General features: G+C 37.6%; 1 protein-coding gene across 1 annotated transcript; it reads left to right on the top strand.

The window, feature by feature from the left end:
• The first annotated feature begins 12 nt into the window (after positions 1-12).
• Positions 13-18,255, top strand: LOC134652038 (peptide methionine sulfoxide reductase). The gene is made up of 5 exons (XM_063507191.1): positions 13-148; positions 6,305-6,465; positions 11,478-11,598; positions 15,286-15,419; positions 18,018-18,255. Exons 1-5 carry the CDS (start codon positions 101-103, stop codon positions 18,250-18,252), a joined length of 699 nt encoding a protein of 232 aa, XP_063363261.1. The 5' UTR covers positions 13-100; the 3' UTR covers positions 18,253-18,255.
• The last annotated feature ends 802 nt before the right edge of the window (positions 18,256-19,057 follow it).

Raw genomic sequence — 19,057 nt, 5'->3', positions numbered from 1 at the left:
GTCGAACGCCGGCCACTCCACGCCCCGACACCGCCGTCACGCGATCACTCAACAACAAACACACGCAACTGCATTTACAAGTCGAGAGAAATTTTGGTGCATGCTGAGAATTATTAGGAGCTTCTGCAACATGAAACCGCCGGTAAACGTGAGTTGATTTTTGTTATTTTATTTTTAATTTAATAAGAACGCTTAGCTTAAATTAAAGGTGCTCCTTGGTCTTTTTACAATGGATTTTTACACACTAATACGATACACCTTCACTATCGTCCTACTACTACAGTCCGTATTTACAAGAATCTTGCATTTTACCAGACAATTAAAAAAAATATTGCGTCAGAAACATGCTGTGCCACGGCCGCATAGGGCCGTCAGCTGGTTTTCCCCGGATTCGACCTAGATGGGAGCACTTCCGAATACCATCGGTATACGGGAAAACCCACAATATTTTGTCAAGGGTTATAAATTATAATTTTACGGTTTCATTTAGGTACGTATGGTGCGTCATCAGCGCGAACGGTTCCCACAGCTCACTCGGTTATCCGCTAAGGCGACCTAGGCTGTCTGAAATATGTCGCGCGTAGTGACTGAAAATGTGAGTAGGTTTTCGATATTTTTTAAATACGTGAAAATCAAACGCGATTTATTTTTTGAACTTTTATCCTGCGTTCGAATAAATACACGCATTTGAATATAAACAGTTTTGAGTTAGCGGAAGGTAGGTGTTAATAATAATATTGAAAGGATGATAAATTAGGTACAGTTCAGGCATGACACGATAAAAAGTTAACTGTTCAAGAGAAAGTAAATGTCGAGTTATAGGCCAATGTTACATGATATTCATAATGAATTGATGATTGATTCTTCAAACGGTACACTGTAAAATCTGGCTGAACTTATTTTTTGTCCGCAAACGATGAAGTCTCCATTTGACTACGGTCGACACACTTTCGAGGGTCGTCGAGATAAAATTTAAACTCACATTCGAATTGCCTGTAAGTTTGTCTCTATATTATATATTTTTTAGATAAGTTAACACTTTCTAAAACCAGGCAAAAAAAATTCCCTGTTCATGGGATTAGCTTCTCAAAAATTCAAAATCATTGTGAGGAATTTTTAAATAATTTTATCTAGAAATTTCGTCGTGGTTTCAATCAGGGATGTTGCGGATGCAGATTTTTTGACATGCGGATGCGGATGTCAAGATTAGGTACTTAGAAAACGTCAAATATTACATTTTTAGTTTTTTTTTAAACGAAACGTTTAGTATTTGAGCAAGAATATAGGTGCGTTATATTTAATAAACAGTAACTTGGCCGACTTTTCTGGATCTAGACGATTTCGTTATAGGTAATGACGAAATTACCTAGCACTTACGCCGCCGCTAAGACGTTCCTGTACCAACTTGTTCGACATCCGCATCCGCATAAGCTCCGCATCGATTTTATGCGGATGCTGATGTTGAAAATAATGCGGAAGTTCCGCGGTTGCAGATGCGGATGCGGATGTTCGCAACATCCCTGGTTTCAATCAATCTAACGACCTGATTACAGCATTGTAGTTTTCCAATTTAACTTTAGGTATCTATGTACTGCAGGCCACGACAAAACCCGAAAATATTTTTTCTCAAACATATTTTACATCTTTCATTAGCTTTAAATAAATGTCATACCTATACTAAGAAAAAGTGACCAAGGCCTCTAGTGCCCCAGGCTGGAATCGAACCAGCCAGTTTATAATTTATATAGTAGTGTGTCTACTTGAAATAAACACAAAATAAAATATTTTCTGAAAATAATTTAATTTGTTCTAATACATATTTTACATCATTTTCCCCCTATTATGTAAGTATAACATGAAACTAATTGTTGGAGGATATAGTAGAGGGTTTTCTAGGGTTCCGTAGATAAGGAATCCCTGTAGGTAGTTTAGATATCTTCGTCTGGACTTATGTCAGCGGCTTAGAAAGTGGTTCTTAGCACTAGACAGCTGAAATTAGTTTTGCATGTACTTCTTTTAGCATAGTTTTTCATGTAAAAGAAAAGTCTAGTTTTAGAGGATACCCCTAAATTTTATGTTTTTAGCAATTCTGTAGAGCGGTCACCACGACACAGGCTTAGCCTAGTGTGGGACTACTAAGCTAATTATGTTATTATATCTTTTTCTTTTAATAAACGAATTTTTATTTTTTTATTTAATTCAACATCAGTAATTTATCGCGTCAAAAGATTTATAGCAAAATTTCCACTACCCGTTGAAATTGGGACGATTTTCTTTTTTTTTAAGTGAAAACTTCTTTAGCGGCGTTGGGCTCATTTTGAGGTGGGGAAAAAATGATAAACCCGAGACAGCGTAAGGCGATCACGTGACCTTAAAATTTATATGGCCACTCATTTAGATGGCATTTAAATCAATAAAGAAAAACTCAAATGACATTACATGAAAAAGGTTCTAATCTTGTACGGGCTGAAATCTTGGAGGATACAACTAAACGGAGTAGCCATTAACAGGCTTTCCCCTCTGTCGAAAATAGGCGGCCAACGGTCATACACAATGTATGGACTGACGTTTATCTGACATGGCTATTTTTACGTTACGCATACATTTGACGTTCCCCTCCCCCGCAAAAATCGGCAGACTGTTTTGTACAGAAAATTACAGACATGGCGTCTCCGTTTGATTATATCCTCGGGTAAATCCACGGTGACTCACGTTACTTTGTAGTCACTATTCCTAACAATCTTGTCGTATATTTGAGATCAAGAGCTTTCTACGTCGAAAACTTGATAATAATATCACAGAGTACATTACTGCGAATCATTTATCGAAGTACTTTTTCTCCATCAAATTATAAAAATTGGAGAAAAGTGGAAAATAACTCCATGACTCACGTTACAAGAAATGGACACGGAGTTTTACGCCTTTTGTGTTTATTGATTTCCCTTTGATTATTGAATGAATTAGTTTTAACAAAATAACAAAACAATGACATAAATATGCAAGCTTCTTTAATAGTTAACCAAATAAAATCAAAGATACACCCTTATTTAAATAAAATATAAAACCTTACGAACTCACGTTACAGCGATTTCGTGAATCACGTTACTTGCGACTACCTAGAATATTTTGATATTTTTTATCATTTCTAGCAAACAAATAGCATATTTTTTACTTATTATTATTAGAATTAGAACTTTTCTGATACGTTATTTAGCTCTACCCAAAGCTTGGCGATTAATTAACATCGAAGATGAGGATGCAATTGAACTATCTAAGGCTCTTGCTTATTCAGCTTTTTTCTTTGATCTATATGTTTTTCAACTCTTTTTCTGGTTTTTTCTCTTTCATCCTTTATAAATTGGTTTTTCTTTTTTTGAGTCATGTTATCTAGCAACTTCTTCTTTTGCCTGATTTTTTGGCGGCAAGCCTATGTTTTTTCTTATACTCTTCGTACTTTCCGTCGTCTTTCAGCTTCTGTCTTCTTCTTTTTGCCCTTTCTGCCGCTGATAGAGGCATTGTAGCTACAAAATACATTCAAATATTTAGTTACTCGCTTTACAGTTGCAACAACGCGATTCACTGTGACTCACGTTACAAGTATCTCAAGTCATGTATTTCTATAAAATAACACTTATGCGGAGAAATAAACCGCGAGAATGACACCATCTAAGCCCAATCATACACATAGTTCAATATAAGTTCGTTTGTCCAAAACTTCAGTACAGTAAATGAAAAATATTGTTTTTTACGTTACTCACGTTACTCAACGACATGCAATTTTCATTCACCTCTTACATATTTTTCTTTCAACTTATGATAATTGTAATCAAAGTAACGCGTGAATAATTTAATAGACAACAGATAAATAAAGGTTACTTACCTCTTCTTTGCGTAAAAATCAATTAAAGTCGTAATATTTATAATCACTTATTTTACGTTCGTAGTTGATTCCGCAAGCAGCACTTACAATGTCGGAAATTATGACAACCGTTGACTTATTATTGACTTAAGGTTATAAAATTTGTTCTGCTACCCTCATTTGATTATTCTACATTCAAACACATTCTAAATTCAATAGTTTATTTTTTCGTTGTCATGTCCGAGTTACGCGGAAAGACCCCCTCCAAGGCTGAAATACGAGGATCTTACAGTTACATTCTAACTTTATATCACCATATATCACTCAAATATAAATCAATAAAGCTACATCTTGATGAAATCGCTAATAAAAGTGAATTCTAGTACTGGTGAATAAAACTCAAAATATCATGGTCTGCAAGGTAACTTTACAATTTCTATTCGAATTTTAAACAACTAACGCTAAAAATTTTAAACGAGCTCACTAACCAGCAATTTCGGAACTAAAGTTTTTCAATAAAAAGGAGGATGGGTCAATTATACATAGTGCTGCAGACATGTTGGACTAGTCATTGAGTTTTCACTTCTGTCGGCACTCCCGGAGTGCAACCGGTTGTTTTTTTTTTCAATCCCATAATGTGCGTTGGCATCATTTATCGATACTACATTCTATATTCATTTTTTGGAAAATTTGCAATATACAATTTTGAAATTAACCTACCTACATTGATAAGTTGTAAGTATGTGTTCACTTATATCTATTTCGAATGACGCTATCTGATCTTAACCCCAGCATATTAATTGTTACAAAGGGTCCAATGCCGCGTTCCTAATAAGATGTCTATGAACTTTGGTCTTCATTGCCGCCGATGGCCAATTGATTTCGTTCGGTCAATTGATTCGATTCTATCGGCACGTGTTTGCATTATTAGAATAAATTGGTTTCTCAAGACAGTTGTAGCCTTTAACAAGACAAAAATAGAATTTGTAGAGACAATAAATCTATTGAACGACGCCGCTTGTCTGCAGCCTGTGATTGAATTAATTGAAGGATGATCCCATGATATTTTGTATTGCCACTACAAGATCAACTGTGGTTTTCTTTGTCAAGTGGCAAGCTGGCAAGCAAACGAAATATGATAAATGTCAGCACTCTTCATGCTAGTAGGTTATCTACGTATAGGTACCATGGGTCTCAATCTTTTTTGTAGTACGACAACTTTTTAAATGTGCCAATTATTTTCTGACTCCCTTGTAAATTAGGTATACTCGTATCTTGCAGATAAATGAGTTATCTCTCGCTTCTGGGACTGGGACAAATTACCCGAGAACCCCTGCTCTCCTAAAATAGTTATTTTCGATACAAATGCGAAAAAGAGGAAATTCGAAACCAGTGGCGACAAATTAAAACACGACCGAAGGGAGTGTTTTAAATCGACACGAGTTGCGAATTACCTATTCGCACGTGTATCGAACAACGTTTTACAGTACATATGGCCCTTTAAACTTTTGGCATACACACGAAAACTGCTATTTTACGCACTAGTGCGGGAAAATAGGGCTATATGTACCTACTGTAAAATAATTTTAATTGTTTTGCTAGCTCTTTCTAAACAAAACACGGAAATGTCACGATGGCATAAAAATAACATAGATAAAAAATAATAATCGTGATAATGCTCTTTTGTTATCACTTATCACCCGCGACTCCGCGAGTGAGCCACGTGTCACAAAACTGCGCAAGAACAATAACGAACAATAGATAAAATTATCAACCGCTTAACGAGGGGGACGATAAGATAACCCGACCCTGATCTGGGGTGAGCTTTTAAAGGATCATCTTATTTCGTTGTGGCCTCTTGACTTGGCTGATAACCGATGCCTGGTAATGGATGCATCTATGACTACTGCGCCGTTGGTATTGGATACGAGTTCATTTGTTTAGCGCTTCAAAGGTTGCTTACTACGTCTATTGATACACGAAACTTATATTAGGTGCTCCACAAAGATTATTCTAATAACTTTCCCCTAGCTTCTGATTGAATAGGAAGGTACCTACCTATCTATGTAAATTTTTTAGGATTCTTAGAAACAACTTAGCTAATTATTATATTCTATGAAACTCCAAACCTTTTATAAACATTTAACCAAATATTTTGAGCCAGAGGAGGATATTTCAAGGGAAAAAGATGTACGAGTACTTAAGATACTAAAAGAAAAACATGAAACAATGCTGACGAAACTATGTAGCTCCGATGATTTGTCTGATTTGATCGATAGATTTTCCCATAAATAGGTATAATTAAGAAATAGATGGAATGTGCTCATCCTACTGGTATTATGCTCGTTCAAGTACCGTAAAGACCGCAACGCTAAAATGTAGAAGATATTTCTCTGAAGGATCGAGGATATGCCTCCCACTAAAATTTACGCATGTTGTCCACAGGCCACCCTCCTCCACGATGTCGACATCCCGACGAAGAAAGCCACATTCGGCATGGGGTGTTTCTGGTCCAACGACTCACTGTTCGGCGCCACGCCGGGCGTCATCCGGACCAGAGTCGGTTACTCTGGCGGCACCACCAAGAATCCACACTACAGAAGCCTGTAAGTATAGTCACACATTTATGGTCGAACGACTCACTGTTCGGCGCCACGCCGGGTGTCATCCGGACCAGAGTCGGTTACTCTGGCGGCACCACCAAGAATCCACACTACAGAAGCCTGTAAGTATAGTCACACATTTATGGTCCAACGACTCACTGTTCGGCGCCACGCCGGGTGTCATCCGGACCAGAGTCGGTTACTCTGGCGGCACCACCAAGAATCCACACTAACAGAAGCCTGTAAGTATAGTCAAACATTTATGGTCAAACGACTCACTGTTCGGCGCCACGCCGGGTGTCATCCGGACCAGAGTCGGTTACTCTGGCGGCACCACCAAGAATCCACACTACAGAAGCCTGTAAGTATAGCTCATTAATGGTCCAAAGGTGTAAATTTGCATGCTACTATGTAGTTAATCATGTGTTACCTAATAACAATAGCATAAGAACCACTGTACCATGTTTATTGCAAACGACGCGATGTTCAGTGCGATGTCGGGTGTCATCCATACAGGGCCAGGTTTCGAGAAAAACCAACCAACTTCAAGGTGTCAAGTAGTGAATTTATTTCATTTCTTCGTTTATATACAAGTCATTGTAAGTAACTGTGTATGCATACCTACTTCTACTGTATGTTCATGTACATAGGTACAAATGGTATGTACAATGTAAAGTGATAAAGTAAGAAAGTAATCTAATACTCGTAAGAATTTGCCACAGGTGTTATAGTAAAGCCATCGTAATCCTAGATTATGGATTATCATTAGCAAAGCTGATTGTTAGTGTGCAATTTAATCAACAGCGTTTATTGGTTTAATTATAAAGGATCATAAATTAATCGTAGCACAACATTCTTCATTATATATCTATTTGTGGAAAGCAAATACCTACATGATATGACAAAAATAAAACGATAACGCATATTAAATTATGAATAACGTATTACATATTATATACAGGTTTTTGATATACTGTGCGTAACGTAAACAGTTTTCGTGCAAGTAAATATTAGGTATGGTTTTGTATACCATTATCAACCATCCAGCATAGATTATATAGGTGCAGTGCAGCTCTTAACAGGCGGTCTAGCATGACTTGCGTTCTCGCCTGCGAGTCCATACTTGAAGTCGCGCTAGATGTATGCTAGATCGCCTGATGCTAGAACTGTTTCTTCGGTACCTAGGTAAAGTTCAAGGTTCTCTGAGGAAAGGATCGATATTAGTCTGCGTCGTAGAAAGTGTTATATAAACGGACTTCGGGAAAACGAACGAATGGATAACTAACTAACCGATTTATTTAACATTAACAAATCTGGTAATTATAATAATGCGTGTTTAATTAAAAGACAACCGTTGTGGAAAATATTTGCAAGCTCGTATCGTGCTGGTTTAGCTGGTTATCCAGCATAGGTATATCATAATGTATTCCCCGATATCTACTTAATGGTAGATTAAGATAAACAATTTATCTGTTAGGGTTTATACAGGTAGGATAGGTACCTAAGTAAAAGTTCATATTATGGTGTGTTATTGGTATGACGTAGCTCCTGAACATATTGTGAAATATTTCTGTTGCAATTAAAAGATTAAGTAAGTATGAAGTCGCCGCCTTCATTTTACCTACCTATACTTATTTAGGTAAGTTTGTGAATATTGGTTAATATTATAATAAAATTTCCCCAGTGAGCAAAGCCTAGCAACAGATTCAAATTAGTTTTATCACTAAGGTCAGTGGGTTGTTTAAGTATGTCTAAAGGATTTCACTTTCGATGAGAAGAGAAAATATACTATTTAGGTATATCTTACATCTTTGGTTGTCGCTGATATTGCCCATTGCGTCTAAAATATCAACGCGATGTCCATATTTATGTTTCAAATTTTCTGTAATTATAATTATAAGTAGGTTGGGTTTATTTGTTTTGTTTGTTTGTGTGTTTCCTTAGAATTCTATACCGTGTCAATTGTATTCAATTGCGTAAACACGTAAGATTACGCCGGAGCGTAGATTTTAGTTGGCGTAGCGTAACGTATAAGATATAAGATATGAATAGGCTACATCTCGCTCGCACTCGCATATTAGTGCAAACGGGATGTATAGAAAGTAAATTACGTTCTCGACGGCGTTTATGTCAGTGACAAACTGATGGTAACCGTACAGTTATATTGTTTACTATCATCGTTGGCTATAACCGTTTACCTAAGTATTCGATTTATCGAGGAGTATTTATATGTAGATCTAACGTTTAGTCGAGGCGGTTTGTAAACTTTTATTATTGTCGGCTTCGGACTGATTGCAGCCTGACTGTATGAAGTCATTTTGAAGTAAAAATTTAATACCTATATAAACTAGGTAGTTGTATTCCCAAATCTGAGCTACTAGAAATCACCGCACTACTTGATCAACGGCCTAAGATAAATGGCACTCCTATAGCCTTGTGCCGCCCACCATACAAAATGTAACAAAATAATAGCTAGGGAAGATTGAATCTAGCTGTATTTTTATTTTAATTGGGTTGAATTTTTTTTTGTTCCATATTTATAAGACTAAAGAAATGATAATTTGTTTTTATGAAAGTTGAAATTCCATTAAAACAGATGTACCTACCTACCTACATTTCTTTATGTACATTGGGCGGTCGAGGATAGTGGTTAGACTGGTTAGGTTAATAACTTTGCCCGGGAATTTTTTATGTAAAATATAAATGACAATTGTGGCACCATGTTTCCAAAGACAAACGTATCAAATGACGAATGGATCACCTAAGGTGACCTGCAAAGTCACCTTTAGCACGTAATAGTTGGTATTCTGCACATCATTGTTTTTTTTTATCATGTAAGTAAGTCAGACGAGTTAGATGAAAGATAAACAGGTTTGGAACTGATTATAATTCGGTGTTCGCTCTCCAAGGTGAGTTTGCAAGGCCAAGTCGCCGGTAAGCCTAGTACACAAAACATTTTGTATTTTGTACCACCTGTGAGCATAACCAGACCAGAACCACAATATTATTATAAATTCAAACAAACCATGTCTAATCGAAGGCCAGACTAATACTGGCTGGTTTCAATCGAAGAGAATTTTGTAAATTACGGCGATGGTTGCGTGGGCACATGCGAGTTAGTTATACATACGCACGAATCTAGTAATGTTTTAACAGGAACTGATTTAAATTTTATGTTAAACTTCCGGAAATACGTATGCCTCAATTTACTATCTACAATTAATCGCTCTTGCTCTTTATCTACCTGATCGAAACTTAAAAACCTCCAAGGAACCTGGACTAAGGATTTATCCTATAGGTAGACTTGAAAAAGTAATAATTAATTACTTAAATCAAGATTCAAGACCGAAAGGCACCCGAAAGGGGTATGGTAGAAGTGACAGAGATAATCATATCATGTAATTGTTTACTTTTTAACTATTTATGGACATATTTATTTCTAGAGCAGCCTGCCCAGGCTATTCTTTTAGTTAAAGATAGACACTTACGCTAAGTGCACATAACTAAAGAAATAGTTTGTAACAATGTTTAAAAATAATAATGGTCACACGTGAAGATGACATGCTTTACACTCTCATCACCACAACAAAACATTTATGTCCGTGACCATCATAAAAATGGAATGTCTTGTAAATGGTTATGGCGTCTTCAAACGTGACTACTTAGCTCCTTCTTATACTTTACCAATAAAATCTGTAACCTTTTAACGAGCACGCTCGATGAAAAATGGCGGTTAAAAGGTTAAAGGCTGTTAAAAGATCAGTCACACATTTATTTTATTCTTCAGGGCTCTATTACAGAAACAGTGCAGTTTTCTTTGTCTAAAGTGTGTGCCTTCCTTTTTGATATCTCAATCAGCAATAAAACTTCGGCTTTGATTAACTGGTAGAGAATGCCTCATGCAATTTTTACTGAACGATTGCTGGGCAAAAGACTCCAGAGTTTAAATTGTGCTTCTTTTATAAACTGGCATCCACTTGGTAGCCACCAATGTAATCAAACGTTAATTAATTTTTTCTACTCCCGTACTTTTATTTGTCATTTAAAAGGTCGTACACACACCTTTAAACCCCTATGTTATAGTTGTCAAGACAAGTCTTTAGTCTATTCCCCAAAAAAGTATTTGTGCATACACGCAGTATCTTTTTGGTACTTTTACGATACTTCGTGTAATCACCACTTAAAAAATATTGTATAAAATACATTGTTGCCAACCTAATTTTAATTGTCATCTCTGACAGATGGGTACTAAGTGCATTGCTGCCAATTTACAAAATATTCATTAGGTTCTATAGTAGAAACAATAAAATTGCTTCAGAAGTCATAAACGCGCATGTGACACCCGTAATATAGCAAGATCCATAGACTACGAACACCGCTTAGCGTTGCTTGTTAGTCTCCATAGGCTACTGTGGCCAAAATCGAGAAAAAAACTGTCCAAAATTGTAATTTAACTAAGAGCAAGTACCAGGGCCTCATGAGTTACAAGAAGGTATGAAGATACCTATCGCGATACCTTCATATTCGTACGCGACCCGGCCACCGCGCCCCGCACCCCACGGCCGGTTGGTCAGCGACACCTTCTTGTAACTCATGAGGCCCTGGTACTTGCTCTTAGTTAAATTACAATATCGCGGCTGCACGCGTGTATACTTTTGGTTTGTTTACCTACATATATGTCCTATATGATTCCACTTGTTTAAATTATTATTTTTGTTGAATGAAAAATATTTGTTAAATTTACAAATTTTAAGGCTAAGCGTAAGCGTAGGCGTAAGGGCTTGGTCGTAGAAAAAGTATTGTATGCAACGTTGTTTAACTGAGTCAAAAAATACTCGTGGCGTCTTTATTAACAATTTTCGGCTTCGCCTCAAATTGTTACTCACGCCACTCGCCTTTTTTGACCCCTCTTAAACAACGGTTGCATAAAATACTATTAAGCGTTTAAAGGCTCTTCTTAAACTGATAAATATGATTATAGAATAAATTAAACACATACATATTGTGTATTACAGCGGTGACCACACGGAGGTGATCGAGCTGGACTACGACCCCAAAACCGTCACCTTCGAGGATCTGTTGGACATGTTCTGGGGTAACCATGAGTACGGACTAACCACCAAGCTAAAGAGACAGGTAATTGTAGCGCTTATCTATAGCTTATCATCAAATCTGCAATACCGCAAAAGCTCCTTACATCAGTCGAAAGCAAAGATGGTCCATGGATATACGCATGGTATAATAATATACTCCGCCTGGTAGGTACTCTCTTCCGAGATTCGCGAATGACCTAACTGTCACATGCCTACGTCATCATGCTGTTTACAGGTTCTCAAACTTTAAAATGTGGGAGAATTTTAACCAACGGTGAAAATTGTTTTAACGCCATTAATTTTAAGTTATTCATGTAGAAACATGGTAAAATAAAACAAATCTATACTGCCCTTTTCACTCCTAATCTTACAGTTCCGAATAGAACAGCCAACCATTTTCGTAACAAAACATTAATTACCAAGCTTACGACGTGAAAAGTTTGGAAAACACTGCGACTGCTGACACTGAGCGAGAAGGAAATAACAATTAACACGCGTTCGACAAGGATGACGGTCAGGGACAAAATGGCGGATTGTCAAATGTGACAGCGCTATCTTGTGTTGCCAGTAGTGTAAACAGAATTACCCGAGCGTCTGAAATTTCTTTCGTGAATCGGAAGATATTGCTAACGAATAATTAAAAATGACGTGTTATTGTAAAATTTAAGATAAAATACATATAAATGAAAATTATAAAATTATAAAGAAATATTTTAACTTATTAACCATAGATATAATGTACCCATGTAACATGTCATCCGAAGGGCTCTTGTCAGCGTAAAGGTACCTGAGGGCCTACCGCGAACCACGTTCGACGTGTTACCTCCCTGTCACACTTACGTACGAATTTACAAGTGCGACAGAGAGGCAACACGTCGAACGTGGTTCGCGGTAGACGCTCTGCTATTCTGGAGCCTGTTGGTTTAACGAGGGATGACGGCAAGAGACCCGACGGTATGACGCTGGTGCCCTGGAGTATGGGGAGGCCTCTGGTTTGGGATGCAACGTGTGTAGACACTTTTGCCGTGTCCCACTTACCGGGCACTAGCTCTGGTGCTGGTCATGCGGCCACGACGGCCGAGGATAACAAACGGCGCAAGTACAGCACTCTCGGCAGTGGCTACATATTTGAGCCTTTTGGGGTCGAAACGTTAGGGTCGTGGGGGCCCAGCGCCCGGCGCTTATTTAAGGATTTGGCGTCGCGTTTGGTCGATGCCTCGGGTGACCAGAGGGCAGGCCAGTATTTTGCCCAGAGAATTAGTATAGCTATTCAACGGGGAAATGCGGCCAGCCTGCTGGGTACACTGCCTGCTGGCGGTGAGTTGGAGGGTGTATTTTATTTGTAGGTTTTTTTTTTTTTTTTGTTATTAATGTGTATTTTTAGAGTGAGTTGACGAAGACGAAGAATAAAATCCGCAACAGGATTTTATCGCTGTAGTTTTTTGTGACGATGCCTGTAGCTGATTGTAAGTTTGTGTTTACCTGACGAAGCCTGCGTTGCGGATATAAAAGTATGGTCTCTGAATAAAATAGACATGTTATGTTGAAATAAAGTGGCAATGTTATTGTGACGTAGGCTTGTGACACTCTGGGAAGAGAAGACCATGTTTTATTAGACCATGGATATACGTAGGTAGAAAATTTATGTCAACATCCGTTATGAAAATGTTTTTTTATAAAATCTGCTTTCTGCAAAATATATTAACACAAAAAGTTATTACTGGTGATTTTGGACTACATAGGACTGGTTTGGCCTAGTGGGTAGTGACCCTGCCTGTTAAGCCGCGGTCCTGGGTTCGAATCCTGATAAGGGTATTTATTTGTGTGATTAACACAGATATTTGTTCCTGAATCTTGGGTGTTTTCTATGTACCTATTTATGTATTTGTATATTATATATATCGTTGTACCCACAACACAAGCCATCTTGAGCTTACTGTGGGACTTAGTCAATCTGTGTATGATTGTCCTATAATATTTATTTTATTTATTTATTTATAGGTAAACGTATAGCTAGAATAAAAAAGCTTGAACTTTAGTTAAGGAGGTATGTCTTTGCTACTGCTGAAGAAACACACCGTTCTATACAAAATACGTAGGTACTACTAGGTAGGTACTGGAAAATTAAAGTTGAAAAATATGAAGTTAACCATTATTTTTTACTTACTTGATTATTCCTAGGTGGCATTGACATTGAACGGACAAGCTGTAAAAAGGTTACTCGTAGGTAGTTCCACTTTCTGCCAATACCTATATCGTCGTAAAACTGAACATTTTAAAAATAATCACTCATTTGCTATTCATCGTTGGCTATAAATATTTCATGCTCGCTGCGTATATATTTTGCTTTGTGTCAGTCGATTTTATCGTATTGTATCTCGGCTTGGGGAGGTGCGCCCAAAACAACTCTAATACATCTCGAAAGAGCACAACGCTTCGTACTTAAAGTATGCACTCTCTGCCTTTCTTAACTCCCACTGAATATTTATATAAAACTGCAAAAGTTCTGTCAGTAAGACAACTATTTATTTTAAGCGTTGCCCTCAAATACCACTCTAAACTTGACTATAATATACAATATGTAAGAAATAATAACTGTCGTAGAGCGTTCTATGTCGGGAAAAGATCCAAAAGATTTAACACAGCTTTTAGCCGAAGATTTTTTGATTTTAATGGACCATATGTTTATAATAAACTTAATAAAACACTAAATATTTATAGCACAACTAAAAGGGAATGTAAAACTATTGTTACTAACTGGCTTTTAGATCAAAATTACGAAAACACTGAAGAAATTTTGAATATAATTACTTAACTAACATTTAAGTCAATTTTTCTGCATAGACACACACACTCACACACACACACACACACACACACACACACACACACACACACACACACACACACACACCAGCTTCAAATTTAGATCTATAAGTTAATTTTTCTGTATTAATGATTTAAAATGATTCTCAATTGTCTTTTTCTCTTTTTTGTATAAAAATTGTATAAAATATAAACATCTCCTACAACTAATATTCTGGGGAGGAGCGCTGTTTACCCTAAAGTACAGGTTATACCTATTTAGGAAGCTTAGAGTTTCTAGTCTTTAAGGCAATCACTGTAATATGATGTTTATAAATAAATTATTATTATATTATTATATATTCTCTTGCTTATTGGTTTTCTTTAGTGTTTCTTTTGCGTCAGGAGCTTAGGTATTAGCTATTATTAAAATAAACAGAAAGAGTTGTGTGACATCTTTCACCGTCTTCAAAGAGAAAGTTTTCAAATTATCGGGATTTATTTATTTAAACTTTATTGGACAAAATATAATTATACAACAATGTACAAATGGCGGACTTAATGCCAAATGGCGTTCTCTACCCGTCCACCATAACAGGATCTTTGTTTCTTTTAGCTTACATTTATTTTCCATGGTTTAACGAGGAATGTTGGTTGGACCGAATAGGGAAATGCTTTTTAAAACGGTATCAATTTTTTTAGAACATTAGATAGAGCATTTACAATGCTTTTGGAAAGCACTTTATGGTGAAGTTGGTAGAGCTGCCGATGAAGATATAGATACTATAAACTTCTGTACAACGAAAAATGCCTGAACGCGCGAATACCTATATTTTATAAACTACATATATTTAATTTTTTTGCAATTTTGAACATCGTCGCTGTATTTAGTTTTAAAACTGACATGCCAATTTCTCAATTTCAGTACCAATCCATGATCCTATACCATGATGACGAGCAGCGTGAGGCGGCCGAGGCGTCCTACGAAGAGATGACAGCGCGGTTCGGCCAACTACGCACTGAGATAGTACCGGCTTCCACATTCTACCCGGCAGAAGAGTAAGTACCTCTCGAATATAGTACCAATATACCATCATGAGGATCTTATACCATGATGAGGTGTGAAGCTGAGGCGTCCTACAAACAGATGACAGCGCGGTTCGGCCAGCTAGGCACTGAGATAGTACCGGCTTCCAAATTCTACCCGGCAGAAGAGTAAGTACATCTCGAACATAGTACCAATATACCATGATGAGGATCTTATACCATGATGAGGTGTGAACCGAGGCGTCCTACAAAGATATGACGGCGCGGTTCGGCTAGCTACGCACTGAGATAGTACTGGCTTCCACATTCTACCCGGCAGGAGAGTAAGTACCTCTCGAACATGGTACCAATATACCATGATGAGGATCTTATACCATGATGAGGTGTGAAGCTGAGGCATCCTACAAAGAGATGACGACGCGGTTCGGCCAGCTAGGCACTGAGATAGTACCGGCTTCCACATTCTACCCGGCAGAAGAGTAAGTACCTCTCGAACATGGTACCAATATACCATGATGCGGATCTTATACCATGATGAGGTGTAAAGCCGAGGCGTCCTAGTCGTACTACAGAGAGATGACGGCGCGGTTCGGCCAGCTACGCACTGAGATAGTACCGGCTTCCACTTCTACTCGGCAGAAGAGTAAGTACCTCTCGAACATAGTACCAATATACCATGATGAGGATCTTATACCATGATGAGGTGTGAAGCCAGGCGTCATACAAAGACATGACGGCGAGTTTCGGGCAGCTACGCACCATAATAGCGCAGGTTGGTATCGACATTATATCCCGCTGAAGTAGTAAGTAGTCCTTTATTCCCTTGATTAGAGTATATACCTAATTATAATAATTATGGACCGCCAGCCAGCAACAGATTTTTATAACCAAGTCGTTCCCGCCCTTCCCGGGTGATACTGATAACTCGTACACTTGTGAAGTAAAATGCATCATGAAGCCTCGTAAATGTCAACTGCCGCTCCGTTAGTGGCTTGAAGAACGGTAGCCACCCAAACACGTAGAAAAAAGTATTTGTAATTTTGATTCAATTCAAATATTTATTAATAAAATACAATTTTACACGTCATAAATAATTACTATTCTATATTTAAATTACATTACTATATTTACATTTAATTATCAATATTACACTAGGTAAATTATTTATTATAAATTCCGATTATGAATTCCGATTGGAATTTGTCACAAAAATTACGAAGTTTATTCCAGGCCCAGGGCCTTATCCCAGAAGAGATATGGGAGACCAATAGGGATGTTTCCTGTACTTAAAATAAATTATTTCAAACTGTGCATGAAATAAAGCACCAGATAATTATTAGAAAAACATAGACAGCAGCTATTTTTAAACACAATTTGTATTTAATAAATCGGATTGAAATAAAAAAGTAAGTAAGTGAGTTTACCGTGACGTCACTACATTCGTTTTCATATAAAATCCATATTAGCAAATAGTTTTGACAGTTCTAAAAAAGAAGCTGATTTTACTAGTAGGAATGTAGCCTATTATATGTCTTTCACCAACAGCGAAACACACGAATACTCGAAGGCTAATAAAAAAACGCGAACTATAAGATGATGAATACTTACGGCTCCATTTTTATTAAAACGAATGGCAATCGGTCATTGACTTGACGTTTCCAAGTGAATCATGTCGATTGGTATATTATACGAAAATCTATATTCATCAGGCTTGTTAGTGAGTAATTGAAATCAATTCGCCTTGTCCTCGTAATATTAGCACGCGCTGTCGGCATAGCAACAGTGGAATACACAATGCGGATTTTAATTGTGTCAGGGTATCACGGTCTACCACTCTATAAAGGATAGTTTGGCCTCTACTTTGATATTATGTAGTGCCTAATAGGACATCTCTTTGTTGGTATTCTATGCTTATCCTCTTAATTTATCCTCATTATTAATAGTTTGTTATCTTTATTTGTCTTCAAGTTAAGTTAGGTTATTTTATAATATGGATATAAAAATTAAATACAAAAACACTTACAAAAACAATACAAAATACTTATAAACATATTATAAAAAACCTAACCTAGGGTGGCAAGGCCCAAGCTGCCGGTGGTCAGGGCCGCAGAGAGAGGAACCGGCGGACTATCCGCGCCGTGTCCAAGATCACCGCCTTCTGCATCTGACCCTTGATCCAACCATCTAGCGAGAGACTCTTCGCTATAGCTTGTTTATTATTAGAAAGAAGATATTGGAACGATGTTATAGTGACTAGATTGAAATCATGAAGTTAATTTGCATTGAAGAAACTGTCAGGCGTTGGCATTATTCAGCAATAAACTATTTTGTGCGCTGATTTTATACATGTAGAATTAAAGACATTATTTATAGTTTAAATATGAGTGAAGCTTGGGCTTCAAGACACATATAGGTACCTACTTACTTGATTTGTAGATCTATGATGAAATCGACGTAGCACTTGGCATGTAAACTTAGCGGACCACCCTAAGTTTACATGCCAAGTGCTACGTCAAGTATTTCAAGTGCGTCGTGGAGCTTATTGGGATATGTGTGCGTTCTTACTGCCAAGTTTGTGCAAAGTTGAAGAATTTTCATGATCTTTTCCAGTTACCACCAAAAATACCGTCTCCAAGGCCACAAGGACCTCTGCCGGAGCCTCGGGTTGGACTCGGCCAAGCTTCAGACCTCGCACCTCGCGGCGCGACTCAACGGGTACCTCGTGGGCGTCGGCGGCAAAGCGCAGTTCGAGGCCGAACTCGCTCAGTTGGGCCTCAATGAGAAACAGGCGGAATACGTAAGGACTGAGATTGACCGTAACGAGGGAGGCGGGTTGGCATGCTAGTGTGACAATAGGGATGTTGACATGAATCGCGAATATATAACATGTTATGTTTTTACCATAGCAGGGAGTATTAGAACGCGGAAAATCATATTTTGCATGTGTAAATATGCGTAATAAATAAATTAAAAATAATGAAAAGTATTTAAAATAATGCCCAGTATCACGTGACTGCAAACGCCAATCTGAGCGCGTGACGTAATCACAGTGGAATCACCAAAGACAAGTTATAAAACCTGCCTAAGTGTCTACAGATTATCGTACCGAAACGCGATCTTGGTGCGGTGCGGCGCACGAATCGATAGTGTGTAAGGTGGTGCATTAAGGACGCAGCTATAAGTTAGAGCGAGAAAGAAGGTCGCTGTCCGATGCGGTAGTGTGTTAAGGATTTAAAAAAAAATTGTCAATTGCCATATAAAGAATTTAAAAAAATGACTGACAGCAGTTTGTTTAAAACGCCGTTACGTCATCAAGGTCACGTGACAGTTTGGAGCGTTTAGGCGCGAAATTTAAACACGAAACTTACTATACATGTTTTTTTATTCAAAATTAATGAATATATTTTTTAATATTTTTTTCTGTAATTATTACGTGTCTATCTACAAAATAAAACCAGTTCCAAAAAATTGTCAACATCCCTATTGTGGCTTTAGGGTTCGGCCACGACATTCCTAGCAACATGATGTGTTTGCGACATTGGCGGCCGTGGCGGCGGGAACTATAGGTGGGAACGAAAGGTCCGATTGCTGTGTCTCGCTCCAATCTATGGTTGCAGCAGTCGCCACCGCGAGTCGCGCAAAATCGTGGC

This window comes from Cydia amplana, chromosome 11 (genome assembly GCF_948474715.1).
Source record: "Cydia amplana chromosome 11, ilCydAmpl1.1, whole genome shotgun sequence".
NCBI lineage: Eukaryota > Metazoa > Arthropoda > Insecta > Lepidoptera > Tortricidae > Cydia > Cydia amplana.
Note: the sequence above shows the minus strand (reverse complement) of the source record. Positions and strands in the feature narration are given on the sequence as shown.